The 20398-nt window shown below is 38.8% G+C and overlaps 1 protein-coding gene and 1 long non-coding RNA gene across 5 annotated transcripts in view; both read left to right on the top strand.

Moving 5' to 3' along the window:
- LOC6618589 overlaps positions 1 to 20398 on the top strand; it is a 55314-nt gene that overhangs the window by 8256 nt on the left and 26660 nt on the right. Inside the window, exons 2-3 of one of the 3 annotated variants that reach the window (XM_032725565.1) lie at positions 2376 to 3272; positions 18745 to 20375. In XM_032725565.1, the coding sequence (XP_032581456.1) occupies positions 2825 to 3272; positions 18745 to 20375 (2079 nt within the window). In that variant the 5' untranslated portion in view covers positions 2376 to 2824. Of the gene's footprint in view, positions 1 to 1895; positions 3274 to 18744; positions 20376 to 20398 lie in introns of all 3 variants that reach the window. The other 2 variants (XM_032725563.1, XM_032725566.1) reach the window with 2 other exon arrangements.
- On the top strand, positions 8689 to 16220 carry LOC116802164. Of its 2 annotated transcripts, none has more exons than XR_004362538.1 (2): positions 8689 to 12803; positions 16036 to 16220. It is a non-coding gene; the product is annotated as an uncharacterized LOC116802164 (long non-coding RNA). The 2 variants fall into 2 exon arrangements; XR_004362537.1 differs by lacking the exon at positions 8689 to 12803 and adding an exon at positions 14444 to 14664.

Raw genomic sequence — 20398 nt, 5'->3', positions numbered from 1 at the left:
AGTTTAATTGCTTTCATTAAAAGCAAACACAGTTGCAAAATTGCAAAACTAACTTAATAAAGCAGAAATAAGGTTGTTCGGTTGCTGACGGGAAGGGAAGGGATATAAAAACGCCGACTGCGACGCTGGCTGAGGCAGTACAGAAAAACATGTGGCCAGAAATATTGGAGAGTTTTTCATGGCAACGTTGCCAAACTTCAGCACCCATGATTTTCTACCAGGGCGGGCAGCTGTCTTCCTCTGTTTTTCATACATATATGTATGTATGTACATACATATATCTCCAATCGTATATGTACATAGCCGTCTATGTGTGTGTTTGTCTATATGCCCGTGTGTATGTGTGCTATCGAATGATAGATGAGTGGGCGAAAAATTATTGATGAATTCTGCTTTTAAAGCGCTTCAGTTCCATGGGCCGTTGAAATAAATTCAGCTCGTATGGGAAAAGAGTTTTTGTGGCGGAGGGGAATTTTTAAAAGTTGTATAATTCAAGTGCGGCTTAAAATACAGTCGCAATTCATGAAATTTCAATGAAACTAATGGAAAATGCGGATCGGTTTAAATATGTACATATGTATGTATGTTCATACATGAGAACTTCATGCTTGCCAAATGGTATTTACATACATTTGTAGTTGATTGAAAAATATGCATAAACATATTTATATTGTACAGTTGTAAAGACCAGACAACTTAATTCTTACATTTTCCAAAGCAATGAAGGTACATTATCTCAAATATTTCCTTTAAAATTATTATTAAAGGACATTCTGATGAAAGGAATACGATTTGATTTGCAGTTATAATGTATTGAGCTTTATAATATGCACAAATATGTATAAAATGCATTGCATTTCCTATATGCATGTTGCTCTTTCATGTTCAGTTTTATTTACAAACCAATTTGGCAAACCAATCGTAAAAAATTAATGAGCAAATTCCGGAATAATTATATTTCTGTTTCCATTTAACGAAAAACCCATGCGAATAGAATGTGTTGAATCATTTCGCTTGGCTTTCAAGCAATGCCGGTGAATATGAATTGAATCATAAATTGCTTTTTATATCAAAATAATAATGCGAATTTAATGAACAGTGGTTTAGTAATCATCAAAAATGCTTGACTGACAATGGAGAAGATTATTAAAAGCCGAGAGATGACCTTTAGTTTTTCTGTCATTAATTAAAGCGAAAGATGATATATGATATCAAACCAAATATATGTATATCCTTCGCAAATTATAATGGTATAACTTTTATACCTAATTGCAACACTTATAAAATTATCATAATCTCCCAACTCGTTTTGCTTGTCACTTTTGAATTCAAACTTGTATAACTCAAAAGCGATCTTAGTAATTTGATAATCGAAATAATCGATCGATAACGAAGTCAAGCAATCCTGTGTAGTCACTTCCCATTGTTTCTGCCATGAGTTGGAATGCTCGATCTAGAGGACTTTTGGCCGTAAATACCAATGCCTTAAGCCTAAGCCCCCGGTCGATAACATAAGTCGGATTGCGATGGCTGGGGCAATTCAATGAAAGAAATAATCGCAGACGCGATAATGCGCTTCTGCACTTCAAACCGGTCAGCGACAATTTTTTGTATATTTTTTTTTTCAAATTTTTTTTTTTTTTTTTTTTATTTTTTTTTTATTTTGACGAGTGTTTTGGGAGCCGTGGCATGGCGGGTGAGCATTATCTGCTGGAATATTTATGGCCATTATCGATTTTCTAATCATTTAACCTGCTATGCCTGCTATCGTAAGCTCCCCCCACTTCCCCCACCACCCCCCACCCATATTTTTTTTTTTTTTTTTTTTTTAGCTTTCTTGTGTGTTGGTTTTTTGCAACTAATCAGAGTGTTTCTCTTTCTTTCGTTTTTTGCAGTTCGAAATGGACGGACCGGCGGTTTGGATGGATGGATGATAAAAAAAAGCAAACTTCTTTTGTTTTTGCCTCTTTTTTTTCGGTGCGTGTCGTCATGTGATAGAGCGAAAGAGAGAGAACTGTCAAGATGGCAAGAGGGCTGGAAAAAAAAAAGTGTGCAAAGCTGTTAATTAATGGAAAAATTCGTTTCGTTTTCGAAATTCGTTAAAAAAAGCAAGATATTTTTATATAAGCCGCACACACACACACACACATACACACCTACATCGAATTGCCGAAATTTACTTTTTTGGAAGTGTTAAATTGCCAAAATCCCAAACACAACCATTTTTTTCGCATTTTTGTTGTATGATTTGCCCAAAGTGAAGTGATGCAAATAACAAAGAAAAAAAGAAAAAATGAAAGAAAAAAAATGATATCAATATGTTTCAACAAATGAAATGGAAAATAATATTCAGTGCAAACATCTTTTCCTTACAGAGCGCAGTGTGTGTGTAAATAGATAAGATCAAAAATCAAAGAGGAAAAGAAAATCTCTATACAAATATATAATCAATTGATTTACAGTGCAAAGAAAAAGTGCAATCAAAGTAAAAATAAAAAAAATGCAATCGCATTAAGGCAAATGCTGTTGCCCCGTTGCATCAACAACAGCAAACCAAAAAAAAAAAGAAGCAACAATTAAGTTAGTTAAACTTTAAGAGAAAAGTTACAAAAAAATTACAGAAATTAGTGCTAACTTTAAAGCGAAATTTTTTTGTGGGGCACTTCCGAGAGAATGTCGCAGTGCAATAATGTTGCAACTGTCGGCAGCAGCAACAAAAGCAACAGCAGCAACACGTTAACTACAGCAACAACAACAAAACAAAGCAAATCAATCAATTCTGCGGCCAACAACAAGTGTTTAAGCCAAAAGAGTTCGGCATGAAATGGAAGCAGCTATACGCTCCACTTCAGTGCAGGTCGGTGCTCCGCCGCCCACAAACAACAACAGCAGCAGCAGCAGCAGCAGCAACAGCAACAACAACACTAGCAACAATAACAACAATAGCAGCAACAGCGGCAGCAACAGCAGCAACAACAACACACCAAACGGTGCGCAGCAGCAGCAGCAACAACAACACCATCAGCAGCAGCAGCAGCAGCATCATCAGCAGCAACGTGTTGTTGCCAGCAGCAACCAGCAGCAGCAGCAGCAGCATGATAATGGACCAACGTCCCATCATTTGCATCAATCATCTATCAGCATCTCTAATCAGCAGAATAAAGCGACGCAACAGCAGCAGCAGCAGCAACACCAAAAGCAGCAACAACAACAGGCTTCCAGCATGTCCGCGTATCAGCAACGCCTGCCATCAAATGCAGCATCCATTCACAGGTGAGTGCCAAAGTTGGCAACAAGAAATGTGGGCAAAGGGGAGGAGGGGGTAGGAAGAGGAGAAGGAGAAGGAGGAGGAGGAGGAGGAGGAGGAGGAGGAGGAGGAAGGGAGGAAGGAGCATCCTAATGCAAGGCAGCAATCAAACGCAACCATTTCCACGCGGTAAATTTCCGCAGCAAAGCTCATTTCCTGTCTGCTGTCTTTTCCAGCCTATTCGCAACTAGTTTTCCACTCACCTTCAGTTGCTAGAGAACTGGGTGGTGAAAACTGGGTGGACTGAGTCATAGTTTTCCGTAATATACATATGTACATGTACGAAAGGCATGAAACAATGTAAGAGTCCTAGTGAAATCTGCTGGCGTCACGTAGTGACGAAGCGCACCTATAGCTCTGATTTCGTGAAGAATTTGAGATGGTGTATATATTTAGTTTTTTTTTTATCGCATTAGGAGTTGCTTTCGTTTGATTTATCAAGTTTCCGTTTCTGTTTAAAATTCCATTCCAAAATTCCATGAATTCGAAATTTAGACTAATTGACAAGTGCATAAACTTCATGTTTTTCCTTGTATTAAATTTCCCAGCCATGCAGTATTATTTTACATTGGGCAATTATAAAAGTAAGCTTCCAATTATTTAGCTTCGTTTATTATTTATACATGGGTGGAAAATGGAAAATATCGGGCCTCTTTCCAATAGGAAAATATTGAATTTCAAACAAATTTTCCACACCTAATGTAAACTTCTACTTGTTTACTTCGCCTTTGTTCACTAATGATTATTGTTTAACCAAAATCCTATTTTGTTTTTAATTTATATGTGGTATTGTGTGTATTTTCATTGAAGTTGTTTAAGTTTTTAGTGATAGGGTTTCCTTTATGTTTCTAGGCAAGATATGAAGGAAATACTTAACCAATACTTATACTATATACTATATAATGCCAAATTGTTGTTCGACTTGATTTATTTCATTTATCAGTCTACTTTCAGTTAAAATTCGCAGAATATTGGCCGCAATTCTGATAAGATTAGTGCCGTGAAAATAAACTTGCATCAAGTTTATTTATGTTTTTAGATTGCAACTTTCAAGTGGTTGTGGTTTCAATGGAAAAGGATTCAATTTATTTCGGAGAGAAACGTGTTTAAACTTTTGCTGTGTTTCATTTTTTGCTTTCGGGCGCACTTGTTTGACCTTGACTCGTTTCAATGGCATTTGGTACTATATTAAACCGGTTTAACCCAAAGTTATGCTAATGCTCCATTTCCGTTGTTGTCGTGGAAACAGGTGGCATTTTAAATATGTCCATAAAAAGTTTCATAAATTGGTTTACTAATGCGTTTCAAGAAAAACTGACAACTATTGTGAATATTTCACAAAAGACTTGACATAAATTACCTGTCAAATACGTATAGATTTTTTTAAATTTATAAAAATTAAATAATTTAAATAAGTGCCAAAGTCACAGAACATAAAAAACCTTTGCAAATCATATTTTCTTCCTAAAAACCTGCATTTCTTTAATGAAACAATTTTGAGTTAACTTTAACTTAAACTTTAAAAAGCGCAAATATCGTTTAGCAACACTTGTATTTCGCATTTGCATTGATTTCATAATTCGCATTTTCGACGCCAGTTGGTGAAAATGAGTCATTGCAAAGAGTGTAAGATAATATGGGATTTATGTGTGTAGTATACAAAGAAGAGTTAAAAAAGATGCGGAAAAACGTAATAAATAAAAACGCAAGCTAATGATAATGACACTGGTAACGATGACGATGATGATGATGAGGTACGGTTTCATGTTTTTGTGGCTTAGAGACGAACGAAAAACAAAGTGGGAAGTGAAAAGCATTTGAGAAGAGAGACACAAGACAAGGTGATAAAAAAAACGGGCATAAGGGAAAGCTAAAAATAATTATATGTAATTTAACACCATTGACCTGCCACAATGATTACAGTGGAGGCAGTAAAAGGCAACCACAATAGAGAATGGAGGACATCCTTTTCCTTGGCCATTCAATTCGTATCCGGCCCAAAGGACCAACCATTAGTTGAGAACAAATGTAGATTGCAGTTTAGGGAAATCTTCTAGCTTATTTATATTTTTTTATTCTTAGAATGATAAGAAATAAACTGCCTTAAAACGTCATTAATATAAAATATAATTTGTTAAAGGCTTTCATTTCTCAGTGCTCACTGTGTGTGAGACAATAACGCTGATGACGATGGACCGAAATTATTTTCACTCTTCTCGCTTGTTTATGTTTGGGTTTTCTTTTGTTAATTCTTCTTTTTCGCTTGTTTGCTAAATTAGAACGCAATTTAAAAGAGAAAAGCAGTGGTATCCGTATCCACCTCTTTTTTTCTTGCGGAAAAAGTTCGGTGATTGATGTGATTGGTGTCTGGAGTGCAGATAAAAAAATCTACAACAATGTTGAAAGATAATGTACGAAACGTAAATCTCAAAATAAACACACTCAAATATGTGCAATTTTTTGTATGTCTTTAACAAAGCAAAACAAAAAATAATGCAGCCAAATATAAGTTTTATCAGGCATTTAATCCCCATGGGTTTTCTTCAAATCTTGCATTTATTTTAAATTAATTTATTAAAAATATAAGTTTTATCAGGCATTTAATCCCCATGGGTTTTCTTCAAATCTTGCATTTATTTTAAATTAATTTATTAAACAATAATTTTATTTAAATAATGTATATGTATGATTGTGTTGATGAGTTTAAAAGAAAGTGGCCTAAATCGATGATATGTCATCGATAACTAAGGAATAATCATTCTTGTTGCAGAAACGTTTGTTATATGCTCTACTTTTAGGTTCATTTCGATTAGCCTGATTTTTCCCATACACTTACACAACTGTGGTCCAATTTGTGATGCGCTTTTCCCAGGGTTTTTCCTTCCCCGCCCGCCCTTTTTGCTTTTCCGGTTCCACCACAAGCAACTGTGTTATCGATATCGATATGCGGATGTTGCTTGCATTTGGGGCAGTGTGGATTTCGCATTTCTTGCTTTGCTCCCTTGGCAAATGTCAACAGTTTTTGTTTCATTCACAAGGGGCAACCCACACACACACACACACTCATACACTCATCACAATTTTAATCGCTTTCGAACGGTCAAGGTTGCAAAATATTTAATGAGTCAAATGCGACGTCGCGACGCTCGCTATCAGCTGGCAGCGCAGTCGACGTCGACGTGGGCAGCGCTGCTGTCGTTTCTTCTCTTATTTTTATGTACATATGTGTGTATGATTTTTAACTTTTTGTTTATCGACCCGGCACTTTACACACTTGCATATGCATAGTGTACATATGTCAGTCATGTGCGCGTTGTTTTTGTTGCTGTTTGCTTGTCACTGCGTCGCTTTTGCCTTGCCCTCTGCCTTGCCCCTTGCCTCTTGTTTTTTTTTGCAATCCCCCCCCCCCCCCCCCCCCCCCCTCTCTTTTCTCACCACCCATTTTTGTGCCATTTTTAACCCATTTTTAATGGGCCTCCATTGGTTAAATGCTTAACGCTCTGGCGCATACAACTAAATTTACTGAAATGACTTATATTTTTAAGCAACCAACGCTAATATATAATTTAAAAAAAAAAAAATGGCATATTGCACAAATGGCAGGGCAAGAAAAATACAGGGAATGTAAGCCAAACAATTGAACAGATTTCCATAAACAAACATCGGAAATTCCCAACCGGAACACAAGTCGAACGAAATTGATATTGCTAATTGGCAAGAATTACAATTCGAAAGGAAGTTTAATCACTCGATTCTTGGGCAAAGTTTATTTGCTTGTGAATGAACATTCGATATTGTATATAGTGTGGCTGACTGGTCTTTGTGGGTAGCGAATAATGGAGACGTCGGCAGATACAAATGTATCTGTATCTTTTTGCGCCTTTGTGTATCTGGTATCAGCGCTGCGATGCCTTTGTTATTGAAAATTCAGCTATAAAAATAAACAAAGAACAGGCCACAATGACGCCACTGCCACTGCCACGCCCCCATTCCCACAGTCTTTAAAATTCGTCGAAGAAAAAGTTTCGCCCATTTTAGTTTTAGTTTCTTTTCAACCTCATTTTTTTTGCTCTTTGTTGGGCCAAAACTATTTTGTAGTTTGTGTGTAACTTTGGCAGAAGTTTTGAACTTCCATTTTGAATATTTGAAGGGAAGTAGTTTCTCCGTTTTATTTGCTTATTTTTAATTTTTTCTTCCTTTTTTTTATTTAGGTAAACTTTTTGGAACTGAAGGAAATTGAAGGAGCCAAAAATGGAACTTCAATTGGAGATTGTGTTTGGGGAATTGTAAATCAATTTGAACTTCCTTGCTGAAAACTTTTCGGTCGATTAGAATTACGATTTTCGTTGGAATTGGAATTGGAATTTTCCTGAATTTGGAATTTTCTATTTGCGTTTTGTGCCCATAACTACTGAGACGACTTTAATTTGTCCAGAACAACTGACATGTGAATATTTGATTGTTTTTAACTCACCGCGGAATTGTGTAACGTGTTCCACATTGCCCAACAATCAATCAAGTTTTCGAAAGGAAATGAACAAGAACGTATTAAATATTTATGTTTGATTTGCTCTTCAAGTCGATAATCCAAAATAATGAAAAACTTGGCTTCGTTTATTGAAAAGAAGACGCTGGAATGTTAAATGTATTTATTTGTATGTTTGAATCTAAATGCTATGGATCTAATTAAAAAAAATTGTCGATGTTTCATTGATGAAGCGTTGATGAAAGTAGGGCATGAAAAACTGCCAAAAAGAGCGATGAAAAGGCAAGGGAAAGTTCTCTCTCTACAAATATGAGTGAGGATTAAGTGATTAAATAGCGGTGAACGAGCGATGAATCGAATTATGTTTTGCCGGTTAAAATGCGCTTAAACAGCAGTGATTTATAGCGATTATTTTGCGATATTTTAGTGCTGTTTATGTGATGTTTTTCTTAGCGATGATTTCCAATATTAAAATTATGGCTCTTTTCCATACAAATTGAGCGTTGATTAAGCGCTTGATATTTTTACTGAGCGATGATTCACTGATTAAAAAGCGGTGAATGGAACTGCAGGGTTAAGGATTTATAGTAAGTAATTTTACTAAGTTCTTTTTCTTTCTTATTATATTAGGTATGAAATCGATCAATATTACCGATTCGGCCATTTCTTATCATTTTTCTTATTATTCTTATACTAAAAAGTTTTTAAATGCTTTTGCATTATATATTACTTCACATTGCTTATGTATATGAGTATCTTTTTTATTTGAAAAGTACCTATTTTGTTAACTGGAACAATTCGGGCATACTATGTATGTACATTGGTGTATCGTTATACCCCCGACCTATCCCAATAATATTATAGCATTGGGCAAGCATTTGCACTTGGTGGATTGTTGGTGGGGCGGAGGAGGGGGTGGGGGTGCACTAGCAGAAATAAAAAACACAACAAAGTACAAAATCGAGAGGAAAAGGCAAAACACAAAAAATGCCAATAAAATGCACATACGTAATGAAATATAATTAAAGAAAGCGAGGAGGGGAAAAAGAGAAAAGTCAAGTATAATTAACAATTGACGCGGTCGATGCCAACGTCGCAGTTTTCGACGTCGACGTCCAGACAATGTCTATTTTTGCTAAAAGAGCAACAATACAAAAAGTGCAGCGGCCCCAGAGGAAAAATGCAAAAAGCTAAAAAAAAAAAAATTAAAAAAAAAAAACAAAGTTGCGGGGAAGGAGGAGGTGGCAGGAAAAGAGAGGGGAGGACTCATTATGAAATCACCTTCAACTATAGTTTTGCACTGCAACGACCCCAAGCTAGACAGAGTGGGAAATATAGTGGACGAGCGGAAAAGAGACGCAATAGCAATGGGAAGATGAGGGCAAAACGGAGAGCGATAGATTAAAAAAAGAGACGGAATGAGGCAATGAGATGCTCAGAGCAAACAGTTGCAGTCAATTAAATAGCACTACTCAGTGTGTATAGGCATATTAATGCAATAATCGGAACCTTAGTTGCATATTAAAAAAAAGATCTCTTTAAACAATCGAAGTAAGTATATCGAAAGTATTCCAATCGAAAGTATTGTATGGTCAAAACTTAAATAAGACATCAAAAGTTTAGAAATCATTGGGCTAAGAATTATAAATCGAAAATATCGAACTATTCGCTATGTAACCTATCGAAAGTATGCAAATATCGATATGCAATGTATCATAAACAGTTGCTGAGATATATAAGGTACTTAACATCTGTGGCTATACAATATTTTTCTATTGAACTGACTCATATTCGTTTTGTAAATTCCCCGAGGTCTTTAACATTTTGACCCCAGCTGTATGTCGTTAATGTATCTGTATCTCTGCCACTGTATCTGTATCTGTATCTGCAACACAATACCGCACATACATTGTCGAAACGAGCGCACACTCGAGGCCACGTAAAACGGTTAAAGTTCTCTGAGTCATGCCGGCCCAGCCCCGCCCCCCCCTGCCTTCCGCCTCCTTCGCAAGCCATTATTTTCATTATTTTCCAACCCGTCTATATGTATATATGCATATATGTATCTCCATTGAGCAGTAGTTTTACAGTTAATCGGCGACGGAGACAGAGACAGAGACGCATGCAAACGACGACATTTGTTCGCATTCTCAGCGATTGAAACTTTAATGAACCCGTCCGCCCGCCCCGCCCACTCCGCCTTACCCCAACCTCCTGCAATATTTCAATATTTGATGATGATTGCTCGTTGAATTTTTGATACTTCTTTGCATAATCCATTCTATTTTTATTGCCCTCCATCGATCGATGATCGAACAATATGAGCTGAGTTAGGGAATCATGGGTAATTAACGCGTATTACGTGTATCGTAATAAGGATGGATTGAAATGCTTTTTGAATTGGAATTGATTTTAGAGTTATAAATTGATGTTGATTATCGATTAATCCGCGTGCTTTTTTATGACCCTAATTTTCTGACTGTGCTTCCTGAGTTCGTCCTACAACGATGACTCGTTTGATAAGCGGCTGTTATCTATACATACATCTATATAAATATATATATATATGTTATATAGTAAATTTTCCTTTATCTCGCTGTCTTTTATTTCATTTTGTTTTTGTCCCTCTTCCGTGTTTAGTTGTCGACAAGTTTGTTGTTGTTGTTCAATCGTGAATCGATTGTGATAAGAGTGTATTTTAATGATAACGCCACGCATCGAATTCTATCAATGTCACGTTCCTCTTTACACACACACACACACACACACACACAGCTGCATTCCCAATAAATTAAATCGCGATAAGTTTTATGACTTATTGTGTATTATTTGCTTTACGCGGCATTCGTAATTGCTGTTCTCACTGCTTTCAGATTAGATTAAAAAAAAAAATTGGGAAAAAAACACGCATGTGTGCCTATTAAATAGGAACAACAAGAAACAGATTAATTCATGGCCCCGTTTTGGCGCGCATTTTTATTGTCTTTTTTTTTATTTACTTTTAGCTTTGTGTATAAAAGTAGCTCGTCAGAGTGGAAAAGATTGGGGTGTGAGATGGTGTGTGTTTCTATTTACCTTTGTTTTACAACCTCGATTAGATAAAAACACTTTTGTACACCCCCGCTCCCGCGTTCCTGAAAAAGAAAGCAAACCCTTCACTGGCGTTTTATTTTGGATACTGCGCAGAAAAAGCGATGAAACTATTTTTATACTTAACTCGATGGCGAATATTAGTTGGTTTTAAGGGAAAGCAAACTATATTCAGCCAAAAGATAAATTGTTAAGTGAACTATATGTTGTGGAAATGTGTGATCATCGTGATTATTGTAACCTTTGCAAAATCTCTAAATAAAGTATAAAACAAGCATTAGATACTCTTCAAAAATCAGTTTAAACTTTGGGTATAATTTCGGTATTTAACTATAATAATAGCCAGAATAATAAGGTTTTTGTTTTGGTTATTGTAAACTAAACGTTTTGTTTTTTAATATTTTTTAAATTATTGTTCGCATTGTTTTGGAACCTTTGCATACCAGAGTTGAAATTCATGCGAACGCTCGCAATAATTGGCACACCTAATCACACAGCCCCTTTCCATAAAATTATACATACATATTGTTGTACATATACATGCACATATTTACAATTAATTTTGTTAACCATGTGCCGGCAAAAGTTCAATGTACAGCTATGAAAATAGAATGAATGGGTTGCCCATTATGCTGTTGTAGTCCCTTTCGATCGTAGATCTTTTTGTATCCACTGTTTATGGATAGACAGGAAATTGCTTTCGCAACCTCGTGTGAAAATTCGCAAGTTAGTGGGATGCGTTGCTTGCTTACACACAATAAATACAGATAAACATACATAAACATATGTACATATGTACATATTCATTCCCAGAACTTCAAGAGTTATTTGAGATCTCAGAAGCTTACTCAGCTTGCAAGGAAATGCCGAGATGTCTTTAGATATTAAATAACTAAAAAACCAAGCTAGAGTAAAAGAGTGCTAACTATATATTTACACAAAAAATTGTTTAAAAATGCTTATGTATCTATAAACATGTTCAAGATCATAAGGCATGAAAATGATCAGATTTCTTTTTCCCATTTATTTCTCATCACAATTTCAGCATTTTTGCTGATATCTCGTAATTTGAGTAAACTTAAACAACAATTCGCAGCGCTGACTGTACGTTTGAAATAAAATATCCCCAGCGGGGCTTAAGTAGCGAAAAGAACCTGAGAAGCGAACAAAGAACCCCAACGAAAATTTTGCTGACTATCACTAAAAGGTCGAGAACAGCTGTAAAAACAGCTGGCTTAAATATCGGTGGTAAAGAAAATAAACGAAATAACAAAAAGGCAGATGGAAAGAATATGTGTGTACCTTAGAGTTGCTTGGGTTTGCATATCGATCATATTATCGATTACAGACAGAGAAAAAGAAACAACTTCAAATCAGTTTAAGTTTAAGGTTTAAATATAAGCAAGTATCATAATGTGTGTTCATTGAATTCTAAAATATGCTAGTTGTTCAAAGCAAAACACTATGGAATAAGTCTTTTCTATTCTATTTCTATAAATATGAGCCCGGATATGGCTCATACTCTGGAAATACCTGGTTTGACTTTAGATTGCTTTATAGGTTGGATAGCGCCACCTGTCGGGTGATATCAGTGCCCGGTTTTGTGACAGTTTGTGAGGTTGTTGTTGACTTGAGGGGAATGCACGACGCCCACTGTCATAATAATAACACTAATCTGAATGGTCATGAGTCATTTGCGGTTTATTTTTTCCACTACCCCTTTCCATTTCCATTTTACCATTTTTTTTTTTTCCTTTTTTCTTTTTTTTTCCATTTTTTTTCTATTTGCTGTCGCCGTTTTCGTTGTACGTTGCTATAATTTAGTATACGACGCTCTCTCTCTATATTCATGAGGTGTGTGACAGGTGCGAGGGGAAAACCGAGCGACGGCGGGATGATAACTCATCGATGGACGACAAGGTGTGTGTTGTACATTGAACTACTTAATGGGCAAATGCAAATGTGCAATTTCAGCTCATTAATATTCAAGTGTCTCTCTGTGTGCGTGTGTGTGTGTGCCTTGTATTTGTGCTGGCGATAGATGGCGGGATATAGACGTACATAGATACAGTTATGGTGATAAAGAAGCGACACGACAAGATGTCAGTGACGATAACATACCGACTTAACTGCTGTCGACCGTATTTAGTCGGTTATTGTTTCGATTAGCTGCATTTGATCGATGAACCTAACTGTCACATAGATAGTTTGTTTGTCGGTTGGCAAATGAATCAGCCAACTACAGATGCTGCCGGGAATTTCCACGAGACTGCTCGCCATATTCGTTAATGTGCCAAAAGGCAATCAACTTTGATTTTATAATTGCTAACTGAAGGGGCGGGGGGAAGCGTTGCAAATAAAATCCAATTTATATTGAATTAACTATTTGTTAAATCACAACGCATGTGTCGGAACCAATGAACAATTTAATGAAACTTTAACGCATTTCGCTCACAAGTTTTTAATTTTGAGAGCTGTCACGATGTTCGTTTGGCGTTAATAATAGCTAATTGTTTGTTAGCTGGACTGAATTTGTTTGATTTATTCGCAAAATAAGAAAGAGACAAATGTGTTGCTACGTTTCCTGTTACTGGGATTTTTTGAAAATACTGTTACAATGTTTACCAGCCATAAAGATTAATTACAAATAATTATCGAATGCTTGACATGTCTATTCGACACCCTGTAATCACCAGATACTGCCGCAAAACGCGATTAAAGTAGAACGATATGAATTCCCACAGTTATTAGTAATGCTTCTTGCGTGTTTTAACAACTATTTTAGACGAGTTTCGCCCATTAAAGTCGTGCAACATTCATCATGGGTGGAGGGGGGGTGATGTTGGCATTCTGGCTCAAAGAACAGCTGATCCAATTCGTGGTCTCTCCATCTCCCTCCACTCATTTAGCTCCATCTCGCTCGCTGTGTTCCCAGCTCTCCCGCTCTCTCTCTCTCCATCTCTCTCCGGCATTCGTCCTATCTCACTCTGTTCGCTTTTGTGTCTGTTTGCGTGGCTTTTCTTGTCTCGAGCACAAATTAAATTTCCAACGAATTTAATGGCACGCAGACGACAGACGGAAAAGGAGGAAGGACACGAGAGGAGAGGAGGTAGCAGTGGGGGGGGGGGGGGGGGGGGGGGAGCGAAGAACGGAGACACAGATAGCAAAGGCCGTTTTAAAGTTGCAGCTATCTCGCTCCAGCAGCTGGGCAAAGTTTAGCGCCTAAAAGCAGGCAACAGAAATGAAAAGCATGTGGTTGGCGCAAAAGAAGGCGTGGGAAATATAGGCATGTTGGCGAAAAATGGGCGAAATATATACATTTCTAGATTTGAAGTACGAAAAGCGGGCGAGAAGAATTAAAGGAAGCGAGAGAAGCGAGGAAAACCGGAGCCAAGGATAATAATCAACATACAAAATACGGCTGGCTTTTCCAACCAGCAACTTTTACACCCACTCTTTGGGGAATTCATAACAAGGCTGTCATCGCCACCCTCTACCACCCACCACTCCCCCCCCCCCCACACACACACACACATACTAACAGAACCTCCTGCTCACCAATTTCCTGCATTTTCTGCCGCCCGACAAAAATCAATAACGTGCAAAACAAAAAGTTTGTTGTTTTTCCGTTTTGCACACTGTGCGCTGCAGTTGCGGCAAAAGGAATCGGAAAATTGGGCGGGAAAGTTGAGAAAAATGGGGAGGCGATAGCAGACAGCTATTTGTTGTGCGTACACTTGAACAAAATGCAAGTGAAAGGAGAACAATGCATATTTGCATGGTATGTAGATTCTACAAGAAGGTTACATAAGTACATACATTCCACTGCTGGCTAATAAACTGAAAGAACTAGTAATTAATAATATTGCAATACCTAAAGTCACATCGATTCAGTAGAATTTTTGCCAGTGTACTTCGTTTTTCTACAGCCACAGCTTCTTCTTGTTTCGTTCCCCTTTTATTTTTTTCTTTTGCATAGAAGAATTTGCGCTTTCCGTTTTATATTCGTGTTTTCTTCTTCTTTTTTTTTCTGTGGTTTTGTATTCCGCTCTTTTTTGCGTGGTCTATGTTCCTGTTTTAGGCTCCTTCTTTTCGGTTGTTCTGTTAGTTTTACTCTAATATTTGCCTGGATTCTTTTTATTTCGTTGTGTGTATATAGCTATGTATGTACATACATATAGATCTGTGGCATGCATGTTTGTATGGATTACATATACATGCACATACATATACATATTTGTGTGGACACAGCCACAAGGCGTGGCTGAATGAAGAAGAAGAAGCTTGCGAAGGGGGCGGTGGTGGGCGTTGGGGAGAATGGTTATGGAAGCTGCACACACATGTGTGCACAAAACATATGGAGAGAATGTGTTGTGTACACACACACACACATGCAGACACGACTATATACATATGACTTACTGCGCACATAACGGATAACGGATAACGGTGCATGTGTGCATGCATGCCTTCTCTTTCGCCCACATATCCCCAATTCTGCCCTTAAACGCTGGCCATCTCTTTCTGGCTGCCGCGTGTTTTCAAACTTTTTCAAACGAAAACAAAGCTGTGTGCGGTGTTTTAATTATTTTCCTTTTTGTTTGATCAAACTTTAAGGCGGAAAATGCGGAGCAGCACGGGGGAAATGTTTGAGTAATAAGCGAAAATGCTGAGAAAATGCTGAGAAAATGCTGAGCGAGAAGAAGCCGATGGAAGGAAACTTGAAAAAGAGAGCTTATTAGCCGGAGCTTTTCCTTTGGCTCGAGTTTAGATTTCGCATTTACCTTTTGTTCTCTTTTCTCTATTTCTTTTCTTTTTTAATTCTTGTCGTGGGTGTGGCACTCAATAAAAGATAAAAGCTAATGGAATATATGTTATTACATTACAACTCTGAACAATGTAATACATTCAGACATCAGATATTTGACTTGATTTCTAGCTAATAACATTCGGAATATATTAGTTTAAATACGCATTTTTAGGGCTGCAAAAACGTTAAAGTTATGCAACGCAAATGGAAATTTGCTACTTTATCTCGCCAACACACAAAGGCGAATTCAAATTGTATGCAATTCTTCTGTATCTTGTATATTTACATATATCCATATATGTATAACAATTGCTAATTTTTCGTTTTCTCTTTTATTTGCAGGTAAAACATCCCAACGAACGTGAATTCAGAACGATTTTGCGTTTTTGTGAAGGAAGGAAACGAAAAAAACAAGGCATAAAATCGAAAAAAACAAGAGTAATATGATTAAAACAAAAACCGAATCTCATTTGAATGAATAATCAAAATTGTTAAAATAAAATGAAATGTAGCAGTTGGTCAAGGAATTCTTATGTGAAAGATATGAAAATTTGAAAGAGTGTGAAAACATGATGGAATTTTAATTAGAACATCTAATAGGCAAGGTCGAAGGGAATTTAAAAGTAATGGATTTAGAGGGAAGAAATACGCGAAAAGCTTTAACGTAAAACGGTAAAAAGGTCAAAGTTTACACACGGTTTATAAAGCTTTTGGCCGATATAAAATATTATTTAAGAATACAAAACATGAGGCACAAGCTTATACATTCATTCATTTCTAAAAACTTTATATGAAATTGTTAAAACTTTATGAACAAACTTTATTTAAACAAATTACAAAATTGCATTAAAAAAATGATTACAAAATAAATAAAAAATATAAATATTCACTTGTTCAAAAATTGATAAAAAAAAACAAAGTTTGATATTGGCAAAATTTCAAAGAAAAATCAAAAAAAAAATTAATATGAAATGTAAAGAATATCTTATTCAATGCAAAAAACATATATAAATAAAGAAAAAACAAATATACATTTTTTGGCGTATAACAAATAACATATGTATATGTGTACAATATGTGTATTTGTAAATCAGTATAAATTAGTTTTGTGCATTTGAAGTGATTTTCTACTCTGGCGATTTCGCATGGTTCGTCGTCATTCATGATTGATGATTGCGCTACATCATTGTCTGAGCTTTTCATATTTCTTTTAACTCAAAAGCGAGCTGGACTGGACAAAAGCCTTGAATTTGATGTTTTTCTAAAGACAAAAATAAAAGAATGGTTCACGGTGAAGTTCGGCAACGTTGCTCGTCGGACGCAGGCCATCTCATTCGCCTCGCATAGTTTTTAATATTTAATGAATTAATAAACGAGCCTGTGGTTGTTGCTCTGCAACTTTGTTTGCCAGCCTGTGTGTGTGAGTGTGTGTGTTTGTTTGTGAGTGTTTGCGACGTTGATGCATGAGGTCGCGACGCTGCGTCGGCGTCGACGCCGGCAGAGGCAGCGAGAGGGGCGTCGGGTCAATCGCGTCGCACGTTAATCACAAAATCACAAATTCCCATCAAATGTGTTTACTGTTGATAATAGTAAATTTGATTAAAAATGCACACAACAAGGGAAAAACATGCGAAATGCATTTTAGGCAGCTTTTTCGTACATACATATGTATGAAGTGGTGTGCTTAATTCGGTAAATGTGGGAAATAGAAAATTGAAAATGGAAGGTCAAACGACACAGAAACGCTTTCAAAAAGCGATTGTAAGTAAAATATTAAAGCACCTTTCAAATGTTTCAATAGTCGTGTATATACAAAAATGTATAGATACGATTGGCAAAGTTCTGCAAACAATTTAAATTTGTTGCTAAAGGTGAATATGATGTGGAAATAACTTTATAAAGGGAAAGGATAAAAGATGAATAAGAACGTTTAATGTAAGTAAGTTAAATGTTCTTAAACACTGTTAATAACCTTCTATTGGCATTCGAATTCAAATATTATGGTTCATTAATATAAAATTTAAGCAGACGCAAACTAGTCAAATCATTGGGTATGGCCAATTTTTGGGCCACCACTGTGTGTTGCGTGTGGCGAAGGGCAGCACAACAAATCGGTTCGATCGCTGCCTCTGCCGGCGTCGCTCTGCCGCTGCCGACGCGGCTGCCGTTCGCTGGCGACATGGCTGACCGCCAACATCGAACATGTTCGATGCGAACGCGCGAACTAACGGACAACACATGGCGTAGAAACACCAAAACGAAAGAGATGGCCGCATTCGGTTCGCAGGCACACCAGATCGCTCTCTCTCTCTCTCTCGCTGGTTGGCAGTGGTTCGATGCCGGCCGGGGTTCGTGTCCCCAATAAACAAAAATAATAACAATAAGCACAAATGCACCGTTAGATCGGTGGCTGCTTTTAAATTCCACTTAAAAATATGTATATATAAATATACACATGGGTCTATGCATTATGCAGATATGCTAAATTTATGTGATGCGTTGATCATGCGATTATCTTGGATTGCCGCAAAAACGGGGTCAAGCCTCAGTCAGATTTCATTTATTGCAGCATTTCTCGCTTGCCCGTAAATGGAATTGCAGATCGCAGTTCATAATTGAAAGCAAGTCGCTGGATTAGTTAGTTACTTACTATAACTTGTTAAATAACTTGTTTTATGTGGCTAACATAGATGACAGATTATCTGACCTCTGGTTTAAGAGCTCTGCAATTCTATGTTTGATTGACAGTTAGTCAGTTAAGATAGTAAGTCTGCAAGTTGGGGCATATGCATAATTTATAAGCATCGATTAACTATAGTAACATCTCGTAGTTAATTAAACGTAATAAGAGTGTATTTGTAGGGAGCAAGACGCATAAGAATCTTAATTAACTGCTGCAAAGAAGATGTCTTCATGAATTTGGGGATTTTCAGAAGTTAATGAACAACATTGAGAGATTCGCTTCCTTCCTTCGTAGAAATGCCTCACTGCCCGCGTTTCCATTGCCCACTTGGACAATAATTTAATAATCTGCTGTCTTCCTCTCCTTTCGCCCCCACTGGTCTTACAGGGCCCTCGAGCAGCTGCCGCAGTATGCGAAGCAGGTGGCTCATATGCAGCAGCAGCAGCAGCAGCAGCAGCAGCAGCAACAGGACCAACGCACCAGCCTGCATCCGCAAATCCATCACCACCACCAACAGCAGCAACAGCAGCAGCAGCAACAGCAGCAGCAACAGAAACAGCAGCAACATCATATGCAGCAGCAGCAGCAGCAGCAGCAACAACCTTTGTCACCACCTCACCCACCCGGCAGCAGCAACAGCAGTAGTGCAGCAGCGGCAGCAGCAGCAGCGGCAGCGGCTGCGGCGGCCGTCAACCCCGGTTACCCGCCATCATCCGCAGCAGCGGCGGCAGTCAACTCCGGTTACCCGCCACGGCCCCCGCAGCATCGTTTTATCCAGAACACGGGCTATAGCATTGCCCCGGCGCCTACCTACCGAGATAATCCCTACTCGCGCCACACCCAAATTCAGCAACAGCAGCAGCAGCAACAGCAGCAACAGCAGCAGCAACAGCAGCAGCAGCAGCAGCAACAGCAACAGCAACAGCAACAGCAGCAGGCTGCAGCGTCGATGCCCGAATATCAGAGGGCAGCAGCTCGAGCGGCTGTGGCGGCAGTATCGGCGGGTAAAGGCAATGTTTCTGGCCAAAGTTCGAACAGCAGCAGTAGCAGCGGTGGTGGAGGAGGTAGTGCCGGCGGATCAGCTCCACCCGGAGGCGGTGTCGTCCAGGTATCGCAGTCCGGCGGAGTGCTGGTCATGGAGGCCATGCCCCACTATGCCAGTCAACCAAATAGTAATCCCTCCCAGCAGCAACAGCAGCAGCAACAGCAGCAGCAGCAAGGCGGCAATCCCAGTGGCGCGGGTGCAACATCTGGTGCTGGCGGCGGTGGAGGCGGCAGCGGTGGCAGCGTAATGGTCGGGAGTCTGGGGCGCATCCTGATGCCCCACCCACAGGCACTGCAATACACCAGCGAGTACCTGACCAATGCCACAGCGGCCGTTGCTGCGGCGATGGTCAACCAGCGACAGCATTTGCAGCTGCAACAGCAGCAGCAGCAACATCCGCCCGAGCCATTTGGCGGCCAGCAGCCGTACAAGAAGCAACGGCTTAGCGAGGCCAATGCCAACAATATGAATCACCTGCCACCACACCCGCAGCAGCAGCACCAGCAGCAGCAGCAACATCAGGCGCACCAGCAACACCAGCGATCCTCACCAGCGCAAGTGCAGCAGCAACAGCAGCAACAGCAGCAACAGCAGCAGCAGCAGCAACAGATGAACAGCAGTCGGCAGAGTCACAATGACATGTGCCGGCAAGTGGTCACCACGCCAATGGGCATGCAGCTCAAGGTGGAGACGCTGCCACAGCAGCAACAGCAGCAGCAGCAGAAGCAGCAGCAACATCATCAGCAGCAGCAGCAGCAACATGGCTCACAATCCCAGGGCCGATCTCAGCCAGTGGTGAGCAGCATGTCCACCGTGGTGAGCCAACCAGTGGGCACGGTCACCGTCTCCACGGCGGGATTATCGGCGAGCCACAGCGGCAGCAGTGGCAATGTTGCCGCCGGACCGGGCTCGGGAAACACGGGATCCGCCAGCACGGAGGCCTACCATCCTCAGGTGAGTAGTGTCACCTGTGGGTG

This window comes from Drosophila sechellia, chromosome X (assembly GCF_004382195.2).
Source record: "Drosophila sechellia strain sech25 chromosome X, ASM438219v1, whole genome shotgun sequence".
Lineage (NCBI taxonomy): Eukaryota > Metazoa > Arthropoda > Insecta > Diptera > Drosophilidae > Drosophila > Drosophila sechellia.
This window is presented reverse-complemented; position numbering and strand designations above follow the sequence as displayed.